This window comes from Chelonia mydas, chromosome 20 (genome assembly GCF_015237465.2).
Source record: "Chelonia mydas isolate rCheMyd1 chromosome 20, rCheMyd1.pri.v2, whole genome shotgun sequence".
Lineage (NCBI taxonomy): Eukaryota > Metazoa > Chordata > Testudines > Cheloniidae > Chelonia > Chelonia mydas.
Genome location: NC_051260.2, coordinates 2,870,921 through 2,888,587, shown reverse-complemented (window position 1 = coordinate 2,888,587; position 17,667 = coordinate 2,870,921). Strand labels below are relative to the sequence as shown.

At 58.6% G+C, this 17,667-nt stretch overlaps 2 protein-coding genes across 5 annotated transcripts in view; one reads left to right on the top strand and one right to left on the bottom strand.

Annotated features, from left to right (window-relative positions):
- Positions 1–5,209, top strand: part of LOC102944769 (retinol dehydrogenase 16) — a 42,517-nt gene extending 37,308 nt beyond the window's left edge. For all 4 annotated transcript variants that reach the window (XM_043532620.1, XM_043532618.1, XM_043532619.1 and 1 more), the window contains 4 exons: positions 160–487; positions 1,212–1,470; positions 3,282–3,445; positions 4,834–5,209. In XM_043532620.1, coding sequence (XP_043388555.1) covers positions 160–487; positions 1,212–1,470; positions 3,282–3,445; positions 4,834–5,051 — 969 coding nt within the window. In that variant the 3' untranslated portion in view covers positions 5,052–5,209. The remainder of the gene's footprint in view (positions 1–159; positions 488–1,211; positions 1,471–3,281; positions 3,446–4,833) is intronic.
- Positions 5,210–10,372: 5,163 nt separating this feature from the next.
- LOC102944543 (17-beta-hydroxysteroid dehydrogenase type 6) lies at positions 10,373–14,450 on the bottom strand. The gene is made up of 5 exons (XM_037883712.2): positions 14,312–14,450; positions 13,344–13,665; positions 12,317–12,575; positions 11,761–11,924; positions 10,373–11,068 (listed from the first exon to the last, which is right to left on the bottom strand). Exons 2-5 carry the CDS (start codon positions 13,654–13,656, stop codon positions 10,848–10,850), a joined length of 957 nt encoding a protein of 318 aa, XP_037739640.1. The 5' UTR covers positions 13,657–13,665; positions 14,312–14,450; the 3' UTR covers positions 10,373–10,847.
- Positions 14,451–17,667: the final 3,217 nt, after the last annotated feature.

Sequence of the window (17,667 nt, the reverse complement as noted above, 5' to 3'; positions counted from 1 at the left end):
GATGGGAAAACTGAGGCCTGGAGCGAGCAAGTGACTTGTCCAAGGAGTCGGTAGCAGAGCTGGGAATCAAACCCGGTTCTCCTGAGTCCACCAGGCCGTCGGGTGCCCCCTGAGACAGAGCCGGTGCCCTGTAACGCTTCCCTTTCCTCTCACCCCCAGAGACCGCCTGAGAGGATGTGGCTGTACCTGGCCGCCCTGCTGGGGCTGTACTTCCTGCACCGATGGTACCGGGAGCGGCAGAGTGTCGAGGGCCTCCCGGATAAATACGTCCTGATCACCGGCTGCGACTCCGGCTTCGGGCACCTGGTGGCCAAGCAGCTGGACGCCCGGGGCCTGCGGGTGCTGGCGGCTTGTCTCACCCAGCAGGGCGCGGAGCAGCTGAAGAAGGCGACGTCGGAGCGGCTGCAAACGGTGATCCTGGACATCACCCGCACCGACAGCGTCGCTGCGGCCACCGCCTGGGTGAAGGAACAAGTCGGGGACAAAGGTGCGGGGCCCGGGTCTGGCTGTGCCCGTCCCTCGCCCACCCCGGATCACGCCCCTTGCTAGATACTCATCACAGGCATATGGGTGTTGATTGTCCTATTAACATGCGGCAGGGGCACACCCAGTTCTCCCCTGGGTGTCACCTGGACTGTAGAGCAGGTTGGGGAGCTGTGACTGCAGCTTTGGGGGGGGGGGGGTCTTGCTATCCGCAGGCCCCACAGCGGGGGGCTGTTGCTGTTCCATGCTCCCCCGGGCATTAGCCTGCATTAAACCGCCACCCTCCCATGCTGGGAAGGGAAAGCAGCAGGTTGGACTGGCTGTGACTGACCGGAGGCCCAGACTTGCCCAACATCACCCAGGGAACTGAAGCCAGGTCTCCCAAGTCCTAGGACAGTACCTAACCACTGGGCCATCCTTCCCCTTGGGCATAGCCTGCTGGAATCTGCACGCCGAGGGGGCAGTGGACAGCGTGACTTTATTCCTATTGCTGGCTCACAGCCCAGAGCACAGGCAGGGGGTGAGAACTTTCCCGGGGGGTGCTCCGTCCCCCCCTAACAGCTGTGGGGGTGCGGGGCAGATCCAGGGAGAAGGGACGTCCCGTCCTCCCAGCAGTGTGGAGATTTGAGAGAAAGCAGTGGGTTGTGGGAGAGGAGCAGGGATTTCTGGGGGCGGGACAGGAGAGGGAACAGCGCCCCACAGTCACATACCCCGTCTCCTCTGCCCAGGGCTGTGGGGCCTGGTGAACAATGCGGGGATCTCTCTCCCCGTGGCCCCCAACGAGTGGCTGACCAAGGACGACTTCGTCAAGGTGCTGGACGTGAACCTGATCGGCCTGATCGAGGTGACCGTCAGCGTCCTGCCCCTGGTGAAGCGAGCCAGGGGCCGGGTCGTCAGCGTGGCCAGCATAATGGGCCGATTGTCCTTCTTCGGAGGGGGCTACTGCCCTTCTAAGTACGGCGTGGAGGCGTTCTCCGACAGCCTCCGGTGAGTGACCAGTGACCGGGCGCCCTCTTCAGCTGCGCATTCAGCCCCATCTCCTGAAGGGTGGGGATGCCCCCGTGCAACCCCCCACACCCCGTGCACTGACCCATGGTGCCAAGTGCCGAACGGTGAGTTGGCGCCCGAACGTACTTGGTGCAACATGCAAACAGCATGGCTGTGAGCCGTGTGTGTACGCAGGTGTGACGTGTGTGTATTTCTGCACACGATGCACCTGGCTCTTTGTTGTGGTTGGACTCACGAGACTCCTGCTCAGGGGTGGCCGTGGGGATTGAATCTGTCGCCTTTGGCCCTCAAAACATGCACTGCTGCCCATTGTACTAACGGGTTAGCGACCACTAGCAAGGATCTGGTCGGGCAGGAAGGTGCTCTGGCATCTAAGGGGTTAGTGGATTCCTGCCTGGCCCCTGGTTGATCTGGGAGGATAGAGAAGGAAAGGGGAAACCAGTGCAAAGTTTGTGACTGCAGACGAGGGGTGTTTCTCCGCCCTGCCAGCTGGGGTGCTGCAGGTCCACCCCCTGCCGTGCCCCGCCGCGACTCGCTGTGGAGACAGGCTCTCCGCTGAGACTTGATTTCTCCTGGCGTCAGCTCAGAGGCTCCTCCGGGTGCAGCCCCGCGCCACTAGGCCTCGTCTACGTGGGAGAGTTGCAGGGGTTTAATATAAATCAGGTTTTAAACCAAGCGAGTTAAATTGTGGCGGACGCCAGCGCAGACACTGTGATTCCAGCCGATTTCAACCAAGCTGCTCTCGGCTGCCCTTATCCTGAGAGCCGGGCACCCGGCTGGGGCTGGATGAACTAGACGGGTTTGAATTCGCACCCGAGGTTAGACTGGCGCGACTCTCCCGTGTGCTCCCGGCCCTGGGCGTGTGTTGTGGGTGCAATTTACAAACCAGCATCTGAAAGCCCAACCCTAAGTACGAAATGGATCCTGCTAGCTGCCCTGGATCCACCCACAGACAGCCCCAGCAGGATCAGGGCCGCTGCATGGAGGAGGAATTCTCCTTTCTTAACAGGAGCTGCACCATCCTTCCCCACCGGGGCTCATCTTGGGACGGAGGCCCCGTCTGCTGGAACAAAGATATGCCAGCACAGCTGTATTGAAAACTGCTGCTTGCGTAGGCATATGGTGCAGCTTATACCAGCCAGTGAAACAAGCTCCATTGGCAAAAGCACATGGATGCTGGTATCCCTGCGTCTACCCTCGGGGGCTTTTCGCAGAAATCACACAACTCCCTGAGGGCGCTATCCTGGCAAAAGGGTCTGGTTTAGAGCTGGCCTGGGTCCCAGGAAGGTCTCGCTGCCGCGTGGGAGGCTCCGTCGACCTGTCAGTCGTCTCACATGCCCCTTCCGAAGAGCTCTGCGTAAGCTCGGGAGCTTTTCTCCCTCGTCGACGGAGGTTGGTCCAATAAAAGAGATGACCTCCCCCGCCGTGTGTCTCTCATATCCTGGGACGGGCCCAGCTCTGTAAGTCAGTTAAACATCCAGGGACAGAGCCTCAGATGGAGGAAATCAGGAAGGCGTTCGGTTGAGCAGCACTCCGCACATGGAGCTATTCTGGAATAACTACTGTGCTTTTAATTCGCATCGACCTCAATCCAAATTAACTTCCAAGTGTAGACAAACCCGAAAGCCCCTTGATTCCAGTATCTCTGTGTCCGCACAGGTTGTAGAAGCCACCAAACCTGGCCACATACAAGACCGGGGCTAGTTTCGGATCTCACCTCTTCGGGAACCAGGCCAGCCCCCAGGAAGGTGCTGTTCCCACTCGGGTTAATCCTGCTTGTCCCGTTTCAGGCGTGAGATGCTGCCTTTCGGGGTGAAGGTGTGTGTGATCGAGCCGGGCTACTTCCGCACCACAATTACCAACCCTCAGCTCATTAACGAGAACTTCACTCGCCTCTGGGAGCGGCTCCCTGAGGAAACCAAAGCGAGTTACGGGGAGAGTTACCTGAAAAGCTGTAAGTCCTTGGTCCCATTCCCTTCCCCACCAGCCGGCAGCAACAGCTCTAGTCTCCGGCCCTGCGCTGCATCAGAGCGGCCTTTGTGTGGCGTACACGGGGCAGCTCGGGGGCAGAGTCTCAGCTGCCGTACTCTGTGACTGAGTGGCATTGCACACCCCCTTTGCACTAGTGCAAATGACGCCACACTGTGCCCGGCATTGTGGGGTCAGACTCCTAGTTCCCGCTTAGGCCTTGTCTAGGTAGGAAATCAGGTGGTTTTGTTTTCAATCCGGTTAGCCCGGCTGGCTGAACAGGATTGAAACCCCCCTTCTTAAATGTGGACACAATTTAATGTACCATTCAGAGAGGTTTGGACGTGCGTGCCCCGAGATCAGGTGTGTCTTTCGCACACGTGGTCTGTGAACCCTGCTGACCCTTGCACGGGAGCAGAGCTCCCACGCTGATCTCCTGAGCGTAATAACCCCCACCCACCTCACCCCCTGCTGCGCCAGGACGATTCTCCACCGGCGAATCAGTGGCAGCTGCTGCTTCTCTCAGGGGATTTTACTTTTCTGGACAAATGGCCCCTCTGTGTTCAGATCCGTGTGCCGGCATCAGCGACAGAAACGCTCCTGCTGCTTTTCGCCCCTGCTCAGACCCGGGGAGTGCTGGATCCCTGCGTCTCATTGGCTGGATTTTTCCCAAAGCCCCTAGCCCTGGGTTTTGAGACATGCCACGGGCGCAGACCTCAGCACGAATGAGCCCTGGGGGGTCTCCGATTGAGCACTCAGCCCCTGAAAATGGAGCTGCATGTGTCTTTCCTTGGGTGATGCAAGGGGCCTGATCCGGTGCGATACTGTGGGCCAGATTTACAAAGGTACTTAGGCGCCTAACGCTGCAGGTACGAGTCTAGTGGGACGATCATAGGTGCCCAGGTGACTTAGGCACCGAATTTACCGAGGTGCTTTTGAAAATTCCACGAGGCGCTGCTCTGCCTCCATAGGTGTCTGCTGGCCCTTTGCAAATCTGGCCCTCAGTATCGCACAGGATCTGGCCCCTTCCATCACCCACTCAGCTGGTGGGATCAGGCCCCACAAGAGGCGGGATGCCAAATCCGGCTACAGGTCTCCTGAGCCGACAGTGATGCTGTAAATAGCCCCACATGGGGAACGGCAGCACAGAGCAACTGGCCCAGGCTCACCCGGGTCGCGTGGGGCAGAGCAGGGATTGAGCCCAGGTCCCAAGTGAGCCCCTAACCACTAGGCCATCCTGCCGCTGCCGCTTCGCAGCCTGTGCTCACAGTCTGTCCTTCCCCTTTGACCTCTCGGCCGACCCGTTCAGTCCGGGTGCGGTTGGTGCTGCGGCTAAGCCCGGCGGGGCCCGACTCTCTGTTTTTGCCTGCGCAGTAATCCGCGCCACCCACGACATGCAGAAATCCTGCAGCTCCGATCTGTCCATCGTCACCAGCTGCATGGAGCACGCGCTCACGGCCCGCCACCCCCGCACCCGCTACTCCGCCGGCTGGGACGCCAAGCTGGTCTTCCTCCCGCTGAGTTACCTGCCCACCTGGTTCGCCGACTTGGTGCTGATGTGGTCCTCCCCGGTCCCAGCCCAAAAAGCGTAGGAGGAAGATGCAGCGTGAGACTCTCGGCAGGTGGCAGCGACCAGAGGAGCGTCACTGGTACATGGGGTCCAAATTCCCGGCGGGGGTGAGACCCCTGTCCCGTGGCACCCAGCTGAGACTATGCAAATCAGTTCTTAATTACAAATGTTGAATCAAAACAGAGCTCCTTGGAGTTTGCTTCACCAGAGTAATCTCTTCTCCGTGTCCTGGGATGGAATGTGGTTTCCTAACCAACCCTCCCCAACCCCCCTCCCCCGGGCACACCACCACCCCCTCCCTTTAACCAGCTCCCCGGACGTAGACCACCCCTCTCCTTGTGTCCGTGACCCGCCCGTCCTTGGTATTCAGCTCCCTTTCCTATCTGCCTGTCCCCAAATCTCCATGATCTGTGTCCAGAGTCTCTCGCCCCCCGGTGACCCCAGCAGGGTAACCCAGCCCATCTGGAGGGGAGACAGCAGTTTGAAACTCCACCATACGAGAACCTCTGATGAAACCAACCCACTGCACACTGAACCTCTTCTCAGGTCCAAGGCCAGACCACGAGTCCTGAAGCCAGTTTGGCCACCGGACGGATCCCCTGCTGGGAGTTGCTGGGAGCGAATCGCTAGCCGGCCCGTAACAGATCCTGCCGGCATCATCGAGAATGACTCGCCCTGCAGATTCCTTCCCAAGCAATTACTCAGCGCCGGTGTGAGAGACGTCCCTGTCCGCTGGTGCCTCCCCATACCTGTGTCGGGAGACCCAGTTGCGTCATGTCTAGCTTAAGCAAGCAGCCTGTCTAAATCCAGAGACCCGAGAACTCGCAGCCAGCCAGCACCTGTCTCTGGAAGGCAAATCCAAGGTGGTCCTGATTGCTTAGCCCTAGGTAGTCCCTATTGCTGCTTATTAGTGGACCAAGCTCAGGGCCCCAGTGTGCTGGGCACTGCCCCGACGCAGAGTTGCGCCCTGCCCCAGAGAGCTGACCTGCTAAGCGGAGCAGACAAAACACGGGAGAAATGAACGATTGTCCCCATTTTACAGAGGGGAAACTGAGGCACCTGGGTTCAGTGGCTGAAATCCAGCTGTAACTGACCTTTGGTGGAAAGCCCTGGACTCTTTGCTTGTGACAGCTGCTTGGACAAGCTCTTTAGACCCCACAGACCCGGGCTCTTTCTTTTCAAAAGGAGGCCGAGACGGCCTGGGGTTTTGGGAAGCTGCTGGGTGGGGTCTAGTCTGCCTTAAAGGCCTGTTGGAGAGAATACACAGCAGGGAGGATTGGATCAGAGGGGTCAGGGCAGATGATTGCACGAGTCACTTGTGGGAGGATTCTCTGCTCCCTGAAGTCTTTAAACCACGATTTGAGGACTGCAATAGCTCAGACAGAGGTGAGAGGTTTGTCTCAGGAGTGGGCGGGTGAGATTCCCTGGCCTGCGTTGTGCAGGAGGTCAGACCAGGTGATCATAATGGTCCCTTCTGACCTTAATATCTATGAATCTATCTGTAAGATTCCCTACTGAAGGGACGTACGCCAGAACTGTCCCTAGGAATCCCACTGCCTTAGAGGCAAAGGAACAGCCAGCTCCGGGACCGTTTTCTCCTAACCCCCAGAGTTAGAGGCTCATGCCCTGAAGCAGGAGTGACTTTAGCCCGGCAACAGCTCCCTGCATCTCGGCCCGCAGCAGCCACCGCCCTCTCTTGGCCAGTTCTGTGGGGCTGGGGTGTGTGGGGGTCAGGATCAGCACTGGACTCTGCTCTGGGAGCAAACGAACCCCCTCCCCACGCTTGGACTGCAGCCCCTGCTAGCTGCAGGGAAATAATTAACCCTCCCGCACTGTAGCAAATCTCAGCTTTCCTCCAGCTGTGGGGGGAAGGGTAAGGCCCAGCTCCCTGCCTTGTGCGAGGCCTGCCCCGGTCAGGGGCAGAGCCCCACGGCCTGTGGGTCAGGGAGACGGAGCACATTCACCACCCCTCCCACGCTGGAGCAAGGCGGGCACCGAGGGAGAAATGGCTGGCTGCAGAATGAAAGCTTTCGGCTTCCCTGCAGCCCCCGGGAGGGCATGTGTCCCTCCCAAACCCCCTCCCAGCCGCCCCCTTTGGAAAGAAGCAGGCTGCATTTCCTCCTGGGTTACCCCAGTTTCTGTCTGAGCTCCGGGAGTCACTCCAAATTTCACCCCGTGTAAACTGCAGGTGGGAGACACCTCCCCACCCTGGTTCTCTGCCATTTCCTGCTTTAGCCTTTTATTTTGGTTAAAGTGAAGGTGGTGATGCTGTCTTTATGCCAGCCTGTGTTCGGCTCGGATGGCTACCGCTACGAGCTTCTCAGCGTGAGAGTCCCCTCTGCTGCTCGCTTCACATTTCGAGCCTCTAGGAGCTCTCAAAGACATTACGTAAGAACATAAGAATGGCCCTACTGGGTCAGACCAAAGGTCCATCTCACAACATCCTCTGACAAGGAGTTCCACAGGTTGACTGTGCGTTGTGTGAAGAAATACTTCCTTGTGTTTGTTTTAAACCTGCTGCCTGTTAATTTCATTTGGTGACCCCTAGTTCTTGTGTTATGAGAAGTAGTAAACAACACTTCCTTATCTACTTTCTCCACACCAGTCATGATTTTATAGACCTCAATCATATCTCCCCTTAGCCGTCTCTTTTCCAAGCTGAAAAGTCCCAGTCTTATTAATCTCTCCTCATACGGAAGCTGTTCCATACCCCAGACATTCACAGGTCTACGGTCTAGTCTGTGTTATCACTTTTATTAAAGTACGATTAAGGTTCTGATGACCCAAGCGTATAGAAATCCTATAAAGCCCTATGCCCAAGTTACAAATACAGCCGTACAGTACTCATATCCTCAGTGATCGTCTCGGGGTCCCATGGCTGCCTGGCCCGTTGATCCTCAGGAGCGGGGCAGTTGCTGCCGGAGTTTTCCCTCTTTTATCTCGTGCTTCTGGCCACACCTACACTCTGCACACGTGCGTGACGGCGCCCACCCTCTTTGTCCTTAGTCGGACTTTGTCCCCCCGGCATAGGGGGACACCCTGTTTTTCATAGCTTGTTTGCAGTTCCTTTTATTTTCTTTGGCAGTTACGCCCAATGAGTAGCGGGCAGTTCATTTTTTGCAGTCCCCTCCCCGTTGGCACACTTCTTCCCGGCGTCGGCTCATTCTTTGGTCGTTTACTCATGGAGAGCATTTCTCAAGCTTCTGGCCTAAGCTGGTATCTTACAGGCCTCAGCCTGCAGGCCTTGCATTTCAGCCCCGCTTCCTTAGATATCAAATGCGTGTGTACGGGGACTGTTGGCCCCCCACGAACATCTGGGGGGGGGGGCGTTGGCTGCCAGCTCCCAGTCCCAAAAGAAAGGGGGAGGGTTGATGGGAAATCAGGACCCTGAGACTGGCAGTCCCCAGGGGCAATGGGGAGAAGCCAGTGCCCCGGGCCAGCCCGATTGACAGGGCGGGCAGGCTAACGAGGGAGTCGGGGGGTCCTGTTCTCCGTCTGAGCTGGAATGGCCTGGAGCAGAGAGGGGCCGAGCTAAGGAGAGAGCAGGGGAGCGGAGCCGCGCCGGCCAGAGAGAGCCAGAGAAGCAGCCCAGGGAGCAGGTCAGGGCTGGGAGCAGGGCCACAGAAGCAGCCCAGGGAGCAGACCTGTGCTGGGAGCAGGGCTGCAGCCACCAGAGCCAGAGGGGCCAGAGACGCAGCCCAGGGTCCAGGAGCTGGAGGCAGAGCAGAAGCAGCAGCCGGGCTGCGGCTGGAGCTGGGGCTGGAGCTGGAGCTGGGGCTGGGGCCGGGGCTGTCCGGAGCCGGTGCGGGGAGCAGCTGGGCAGAGTGAGGGGGGACCCTGGGCAGGGGCCCAGCGCAGGGAGACGCCCCAGCCAAGGGGCCCTGCCGGCCGGACGTGGACAGGGATCGTAACCCGGCGGGGCGGGGGCGACGCTGTGCAGAAGGGTCCTGCCACCTGGAGCCTGAGGGCACGTGGCCACCGCCAGAGCGAGTGTCCGGCCTGCAGCGAGAGCCCCCCAGAGTGGGAACACCCCAGCCCCTGCCCTACGTGGCCACGACAGGGTTGGGGGTGGAGCCCCCCAGGAATCCGGGGCCCAGCCGTGTCGGGTTCCGAGGACTCTGGCCCAGGAGATGGGAGGGGAGCCCTTGAGGTCAGGTAGGGCTCTGGGTAAAGGGAGTGGGAGCGAGGACTCGGATCCTCTCGCCAGCCCATCTCCCCGGGGTCGTGCAGAAGCCAGGGAAGTTCCCCTCAAGAGCGGCACCCTGCCCCGGCTCACACACGCTCCCTAGTGTACTTCGGCCATCCGCCGGCTGAGAGCCGTTTAGCGTCCCGGGGCCTGTGCGACCCGCCGTGCGAGTTCCTCATAACGGGGCGATGAAACGCACCCGTCGGCTCCACTACGCTACCCAGGGGGTCTCGCAGAGCCCAGGGACCTCTCCCTTCCCCTGCGTGGGAGACTTAGCCGTGGGGCTGGGAGCGGGAGGGGAGTCCCATGCAAGCTGCAGTGACCCTTGTGCCCTCTGCAGAGGGAGTTTGCATTGAACCGGAGTTTGCATTGCAGCTTCTGGTGCAGCGTGGGTGGGTCCTTTGCGCAGCCGATGGCGTTCAGGGGCTTTGCAGCGCAGTGTAGGCAGCCTAGGTGCTGGAACTGGGGGTGCTGGGGAGCTGCCCCCCCCGGGCTGGAAGTGGTTTTCAGTTTGGTTCTCAGCACCCCCACTATGCACGTTGGTCCAGCACCCCTGGGAGACATTGCCCACCTTGCAGCTGGGGCAAGGGGGCTGCCGTTGCCCTGCGGATGGGGTCTTCACATGACAGCACGCGCAGGGAGCTCACGTCCCAGCTGCTCCCGACACCGCTCATGCTCTCGGGGACGCAGGCTCAACCCTGGCAGGGGGGCTGCTTTGCTGGGGAATCCCCTTGGGACCTGGGCTCACAAAGTGTCACTGTGTAAAATGGGAGGCAGTGAGGCCTACTGGCTAGAGCGCTGGACTGGGGCTTGGGAGGGCTGCATTCTATTCCCGGCTCGGCCACTGGCCTGCTGGATGGCCTTGGGCAAGTCTTCCCCCCCCCCGTGCCTCAGTTTCCCCATCTGTAAAAAGGGATCCTGCCCCAGCCCTCCTTTGTACGGTGCTTTGAGTTCTAGGGGTGAGACGAGCTCGGTATAATTCAAATGCAGCAAATGCTCCCATCCAAACAAGGAACCAAAGAGCCAAGGGCGTGAGTGAATCAATGGGAAATATTTCTTTATTTGGTGTATGACGGTAGCGCCCCCCCCCCCTCCCCCCGCTGGGGGTCTCAGTCAGGGACCAGCCCCCCCCCCCACACTGTGCTAGGTGCCGTACGAACACAAAGGAGCCTCCAATCTAAGGCAAGAGACATTGGAGGCAGGCAGTTGGGGCGGCAGAAGGAAACGGGCCCTGGAAGCAAACTGGCCCAGGGGTGCTTCGCACTGCCTTGGCCCGGGCGTTCGCTGAGCTGCCAACGATTGTAGTGGCCAGCTGGGGCTGAAGGCTGTAGCCTCCCCGGTTGCTTTCGAGCTGGCTTTCCCCAGCTGGTGAGAGCCTGCACCTCCCAGCCACCTGCCTGGGAAGTGATCTGGCCCTTAACCTTTCAACAGAAGGATCCAGTCCCGTTTAGGAAGGAGCTGCCGGGAACTGTGCTCGTCTGCACTGCGCGGGGGGGGGTTGGCACCAATTCCAGTGCAGATGCCCCCCCGGTGCAGACGGGCAAAGCTGCTCTTTGCACCCGGGCCCTGCTGGATTTCCCTGCTTCTTCCTCTTCCGCCCCCTGGGATGCCCCCTGGTTGTCCTTCCCCCTCTTACACGGCCTGGGCTGGGCGGGGCCAAGTCCAGGTCAGCACCCAGTCCGCCAAGGCCGTGGGCAGGTAGGAGAGGGGGATGTAGAGGAACTGGGCGTCCCAGCCCCCGGAGTAGCGGGTGCGGGGGTGGCGGGCCGTCAGCGCGTGCTCCATGCAGTCGGTGACCAGGTAGAGATTGGTGCTGGGCTTTGTCGAGAGTGACTCTCTGATGAGCTTGTAGACTGTAAGCAGACAAGGGGGAGAGGTCAGTCCCATGCCTGCCCCCCAGATTTCAATCCAGAGGGGTTCAGCCCTTTGTGGGAGGGGAGGGGGACTAAGATTTGACCCCTGCAGCTGCAAAGAAATGCTCTGACCGTTACGGTGACTTCCTGAGTCTGCAGGCAGCCTGCGTCAATAGCTCGGCCCCAATTCCGATCATTGGCGGGTTGACTCGTAAACATACCGATGACTCCCTGGGAACTGGATTTCCAGTCAATGTCAGGGCATAACTCTGGGGAATCCCCTAGTTGGAAGCAACTGACTCTCTGGGGAGAGGCTAAAATTTTCGGAGGACTCGACACCCCTCAAACGCACTCAGAGCCCCCGCTGCCAAAGCCCTACCTGCGGAGAATCTCCATTAGCTGCTAACAGCGTAGGGTTGACCCCCCCACAACCGCGCAGCGTGCATCCGCCCTGCAGAGGGCAGCCTCTCCCACCTACACCCGGCGCGTGAGTCCATTACGGCCGCCAAGCGCCCCTTTGCAGAAATGTGGCTGTATTCAGGCAAAGGCTCCCGCACAGCAGCTCCGGGGTCCCCGTCAGGGGAGACGAGGGGACAGATTGTGTATGGGCTGCCTGGCTTCTCCCCTCTTCCCACCCTCGGGAGCCTGCCCGGAGAGCCCCTGTCTCCCCACGACGCCAGAAGAGCTCTCACGGCTGTCGAAGTAGCACTGCCCGTAGCTCTCCTTGACTTCGGGGCGGGCGCGGCGCCAGCTCTCCTCCAGGCACTCCAGATGGTGCTGGGTATCCGTCATGACCGTGCGGAAATAGCCGGGCTCCACCACGGCGATCTTCACGCCGAAGGGCCGGAGCTCGCGCCTGGAACGGAACGAATCCGTCACCGCCCGCCACCGGGTGCCGCGGATTTCGGGAGCCCCCCCCCAGCTCCCCCTTTGGGAACAACGCTTCTGGAGTGGGGCCCTTTAAATTACAGCACCTGGAAATCAGTGGCCAGGGACAGGTTTCCCAAAGGACTAGGGATTTGGGGGGCCGACGGGGGACCCTCAAAGGAGCCTGCTCCCCTGAGGGCGGGCGCTAAGGGTCGTCTCTGCGACTCAGGCTCTTTTAAGGGGTTTCAGGGCAGGCCCTCAAAAGTTGTAGGCCCCAAATTGCTTTAGAAACTCCTACCCCTGGGCCTCTCTGCACTTGGCCATTTCTGGGCTGATCTGGGGACGAGGTGGGGCAGGGGAGCAGGCGGCTCTCGCAGGTACCTGAGGCTGTCGGAGAACGCCTCCACGCCGTACTTAGAAGGGCAGTAGCCGCCTCCGTAGAAGGCCAGCCGGCCCAGGATACTGGCCACGTTGACGACCCGGCCCCTGGCTCGCTTCACCAGGGGCAGGATGCTGAGGGTCACCTCGATCAGGCCGATCAGGTTCACGTCCAGCACCTTGACGAAGTCGTCCTTGGTCAGCCACTCGTTGGGGGCCAGGGAGCCGATGATCCCCGCATTGTTCACCAGGCCCCACAGCCCTGGGAAAGGGACGGCGAATGAGCACGGCGGGAGGCTGTTCCCTTTGGTTTTGAAATCTCCTAACAGCACCAACGTCCATCCACACCTGGCAATTAAACCAACCCCCCGTCCTGGCCCCAATCCCCCACGTGTGCCTGGGGCAGCTGCTAAAGGGCCATTTCTCTGGGCCTCTGGGCCGGGACCGTCTGCAGCGTGCTGAGGTTATCTGGCATCATCCGGCATCACTGTGCCTTGAATGTAACTGCCGACGGCGCTTCGTCCTTGGCGGAGAAGCACTGGTGCATTGAAACTGGAGCTGGGGGAGGGCAGGACACCCAGCCCCCCACCCTCTAAGCCACTAGACCCCAGGAGTCCTGGCTTGCAGCTTCCATTGCTCTAACCACTAGCCCCCCGTTCTTCCCCAGGGATAGGAATAGAACCCAGGAGTCCTGGCTCCCAGCGCTCACTGCTCTAACCACTAGACCCCACTCCCTCCCCCCAGGATGGGAATAGAACCCAGGAGTCCTGGCTCCCAGGCCCCCCTACTCTAAGCCACTAGACCCCACACCCCTCCCAGAGATGGGAATAGAACCCAGGAGTCCTGGCTCCCAGCGCTTGCTGCTCTAACCACTAGACCCCACTCCCTCCCCCCAGGATGGGAATAGAACCCAGGAGTCCTAGCTCCCAACCCTTCACTCCTTTCCTGGCTGTCGCATTAGCACAGCCCCAGCCTGTGTGAGCTCAGAGCTGCCCCTGGCAAAGGGGCAGGTGGGATTCAGGGGCCCCACCTTTGTCCCCCACTTGTTCCTTCACCCAGGCGGTGGCCGCGGCGATGCTGTCGGTGCGGGTGACGTCCAGGATCACCGTTTGCAGCCGCTCCGACGTCGCCTTCTTCAGCTGCTCCGCGCCCTGCTGGGTGAGACAAGCCGCCAGCACCCGCAGGCCCCGCATGTCCAGGTGCTTGGCCAGCAGGTGCCCGAAGCCGGAGTCGCAGCCGGTGATCAGGACGTATTTCTCTCGGAGGTTCTGCACCGCCTGCTGCTCCCGGTACCATCGGTGCAGGAAGTACAGCCCCAGCAGGGCGGCCAGGTACAGCCACATCCTCCCGCACTGCAAGCAAACCAACCAACCAGCTGGGGCAAGACTTGCGCGGAAATGCAGCCAGCTCTGGGGTGGGTCGGAGCAGCCGCTTAACAGCGCAGAGCACTGAAGGACTGCGTAGAAGCCTGCCTGCAGCGGCCACAGGATTCATGAGCACCACGGCCCAACGCATCTAACACAAGTGGGACTTTAGAAGAGACGGAGCCTGGGGTTTTAGAATTAAACTCCTTATGGACACAAAACCGATTTCTCCGAGCTCTCAGCCCCCCCATGTTCTGAACACGGGCTGTATTTTCAATTGCGCTTAGCAGCCAGCAACTCCCGGGAGTCTAGGTTTCCCAGCGAGCCCTGCTGCCAACACACCAAGCCCCGCTAAATTCACCAGCCTCAAACGGTACGAGATCCCAGCTGGGGCCGGTTTACAGCCGCTGGGCACGGAGGTGAACGCCGGGACAAGAGGCCAGCCAGGGGAGAACCCACCCCTTTGATTCGCCCTAGGTAGCCGTTGTGCCGGCCTGCAGACCACGGTTCACGGTCCCTTTGAGCTCTGCCCGAGCCAGCAGCCCTGAGCCAGCCCCTGCCCCCTACCCTTCCCTGTATCAATCACGCATAAGGACACTGGCCCCTTTGCTCCGTCAAGCCTCCAACCAGCTACCTGTGAGCAAGGTCTCTGCTTGCCTTGGCTGTCAGCTCCCGCCTGGTCTGCCTGGTCTGCAGCCTTCGGACTAGATGGACACAACAAAGATGAAGGACATGCCACGCCCCGTGGAGCGGAGCTGGGCAGCCGTCCCGGGCAGGCGTCTGAGCAGTGGATGGGGGCGGCGAATTCATCAACAGAGGAAAGGCCAGGGTGCAAGGTTCTGCCTGTGCATAAACAAAAGTGTTGTGTCAGTTTGTTCTGGCCCCAAAAGGGATTCAGAAAAACCAGCCCGTGAAATCCCAGCGGTGCTGAGTTCCTGGGTGCTCAGACTGGGGGGTATCAAAGCCTAGTCTGTAGGCGGGGAAGTGCGGCTGGGCAGGCAGATTAGCTGGAGTGGGCGTGGGTTGGATTAAAAGTAATAATTAATGTTTTATGTTGTGGAAAATGTAAGAAAGAACGATTCCAGAACAGACCCCGGATTTGGCATGACCATTAGAAAGAAAATATGTCTCTTGGCCTGCTGAGTTTGTGCTCGCTGAAAGAGGCCTGCCAATTTGCAACGTCTATGCCAATTTGCAAGGTCTGTGCCAATTGGAGAAAAACATCCAGAGACAAGGAGTTTATTCTAAAAGTAACAAGATAACGGCTGTCCTTGATGGCTGGTACAAACTTTGTTTTCCTATGTGACGAAGTGGGACTGTTCTTAATGTTTCCTCTGAATAGTGTGGGGGTGCCTCAGTTTCCCCTAGGCAGTTCTTAAGTATCTAGGTGGTGGGATAAGGGTGTATGATCATTGCAGAGCCCTAGAGGGCAGGTGTATGCAGGGGTCTGGACACAGAGAATGGCCGACACCCTGTTTCCTGGCAACTGATGGCCTGGGCCCTTCCCCCCTGCAAGGTGAGAGCTAAAGGGTTGGAGAACAAAGGAATCTGGTGACCTCCTGGCCTGGGACAGGGACAAAGCCCAGAGGAGGGGGGGCTGGAGGGAGTTTCAGTTTGGGGCTGGCTGGGGACGAGGAGTGAAGGGCAGATGGGGTTGTCTGGCTCACTGCCCCCCAAAATGGACCCAGCTGAGGGGTCCTGTTCTCTGCACCTGCAAGCTCTGTGTTAGACCATGTTCCTGTCGTCTAATAAACCTTCTGTGTTACTGGCTGGCTGAGAGTCACGTCTGCCTGCGGAGTTGGGGGGCAGGACCCTCTGGCTTCCCTAGGAGCCCGCCTGAGCGGACTCGCTGTGGGACGCGCAGGGAGGGGCAGAGGATGCTGAATGCTCCGAGGTCAGACCCAGGAAGGTGGAAGCCGGGGGAGCTGTGTGTCCTGCAGACAGGCTGCTCCCCGAGAGGAGACTTCCCCAGAGTCCTGCCTGGCTTCATAGGGAGCAGTTCCAGAGCATCGCCCGGGGACCCCGTGACATCCTAAACTCCAGAATAAGATCTGTGAACCCCCCACTCTTGCATGCTTATCTTGTTCGTTTCCTTTTAGGGGTGACAAGTGGGATGAGTAGACTTATTGAAGTGTGCCATGGCCCACTGATGTTAGAATGGTTATGGTAAAGGATGGGTAGGTGACAAAATGCAGATGGGACAGGATATACGTTGGAGTGTGAGTGGGATTCTATGTATGATTGAACGAGGAATGAAAGATTAAAGATTGAGGTGCCAGCCTTAAAATAAGAGCGTTTGGCTGAAGAATACAGTGGACGAGACAGCCCGATAACCCTGAGGGCATACTTGCCCCAGGGACGGGGGGCCGAAGAACAAGACAACAACATGCTGTCATTCCGTCCTTGCTGTGCCATCTGTGTGACTGACTGTCACTTCAAACGTGAGAACAGCATGACGAGGCAAATACAGGAGGATGGATCCCTACGAGAACAGACCCTGAAGACTGAGGACTTTAGGTCTGATTCTGCAAACCAACTTCCAGGAGCATCAGATGCACATCTGACAAGGCCCTGCTCCCTCCTCGTGTCCAGGCCTCCTGGCCAGTGGCTTGGTACGAGCAACTCTTAGGCTGGTAACTATGATAACAACCTGGCAGAACCCGTGTGTGTGTGAATAAATGTGAAATTGGATGGAATGTTATCGCTATAACTGACTGCTTACTAGGATTCTTTCTGTTTTCACAATAAACATGGCATCTGGCCTTTTCCCCTTTAATAAGATCCTGCTCGTTTTTATTTTATTGGTATAACATTTGCCTAGAGATCGACAGAAGGGAACACCCAGGATTTTGGTGCTTCTCTGAGATTAGGGCCCCAGTGTGCCCGGCACTGGGCGGACCCCCCTCCCAACCAAGATTGGGGCTCCATTGTGACGGGCATTACACAGTCACACACCCCCAACCGAGATGGGGGCCCCATTGTGTCTGGCACTGTGCAACCCCCGCCCCCACATGATGTAATGCACCCCTGTATTCACACCCGGCACGCCATTGTAACCGTCTTTGTACAAGGGAGGCCTGGGGCGGTATCGTTTGGAAATTCATCCTTTGCTGGTCAGTAGCATCCTCACCACATAGGCTTGGCAGCATTGGAAGTGAAGCGAGATGCTTTCCCCGCACGATGTGATTTACACACAGTCCAAACCCCACAGCCGTCCCCTGGCAGAAGTCAGCAAGCGGATCTGTCCTGAGCAAAAGACTGTGTGTTTGCCTTAATCTGCATTTAAGCAGTAAACAGAGTCATCAGGTGCAAAGGGGGAAGGAAGGAAACAAAAGGAAACTTGCATGTAAGTACATGCAGGTGAAAAAAACCAGCAGGGAACATCCTTCCACATATATGCTTTGTCCACTGGTTCTCAGCTGGCAATGTTTTTCGGGGATGGGGGGGACCTAAATGATAAAAAGGAGGGACAAACACCTCAGGGAATCCCCCCTCTCTCTCCCTACCCATCTCATTCTCTGCAGCTGAGAAGACCAAGGAAACAGCTGTTGGACGCTGGGGGACGGGGCCTGACTTGAAGAGTTCGGTCAGTATGACCATGCGCTGGAGGCATGTGGTGAGGAACTCCGCTTGTATCGGATACAGGTTGTTAAATTCGGCACTAGGAAGTGTTTTATCTTTATTTTTCTTGTAGCCATTTCTGATTTTTGTATGCCTCGGTGCTCGTACTCACTTCAGGCCTCTTGCTTTGTAGTTAATCAGCTTGTTTTACTGTTTGACCTAACCCCGTGTGTTTACGTTGAGGTGTCTGGGTAACTCTGGTTCAGGTGACAAGCTGCTGTATATTATTCCCCTGAAGGAATAACAGACTTACCGCATTCACCCTGTCCAGGAGGGGGCTGGGCAGCACCGGATGTACGTTTCAGGGGGGAATCTGGGACTGGGAGTGCGCCAGGGTCACCCTGCATTGTAACCCAGGCTGGTGAGAGC

Bases quoted from the DNA above. Each gene is read 5' to 3' on its own strand.
- LOC102944543 (XM_037883712.2), bottom strand. From the start codon at position 13,656: ATGTGGCTGTACCTGGCCGCCCTGCTGGGGCTGTACTTCCTGCACCGA. The intron at 11,925-12,316 runs GTACCTGCGAGA...GTTCCGTTCCAG, and splicing joins GCGTTCTCCGACAGCCTCAG to GCGCGAGCTCCGGCCCTTCG. The intron at 11,069-11,760 runs GTGAGAGCTCTT...GTCTGCTTACAG, and splicing joins GCAGTGCTACTTCGACAGCC to TCTACAAGCTCATCAGAGAG.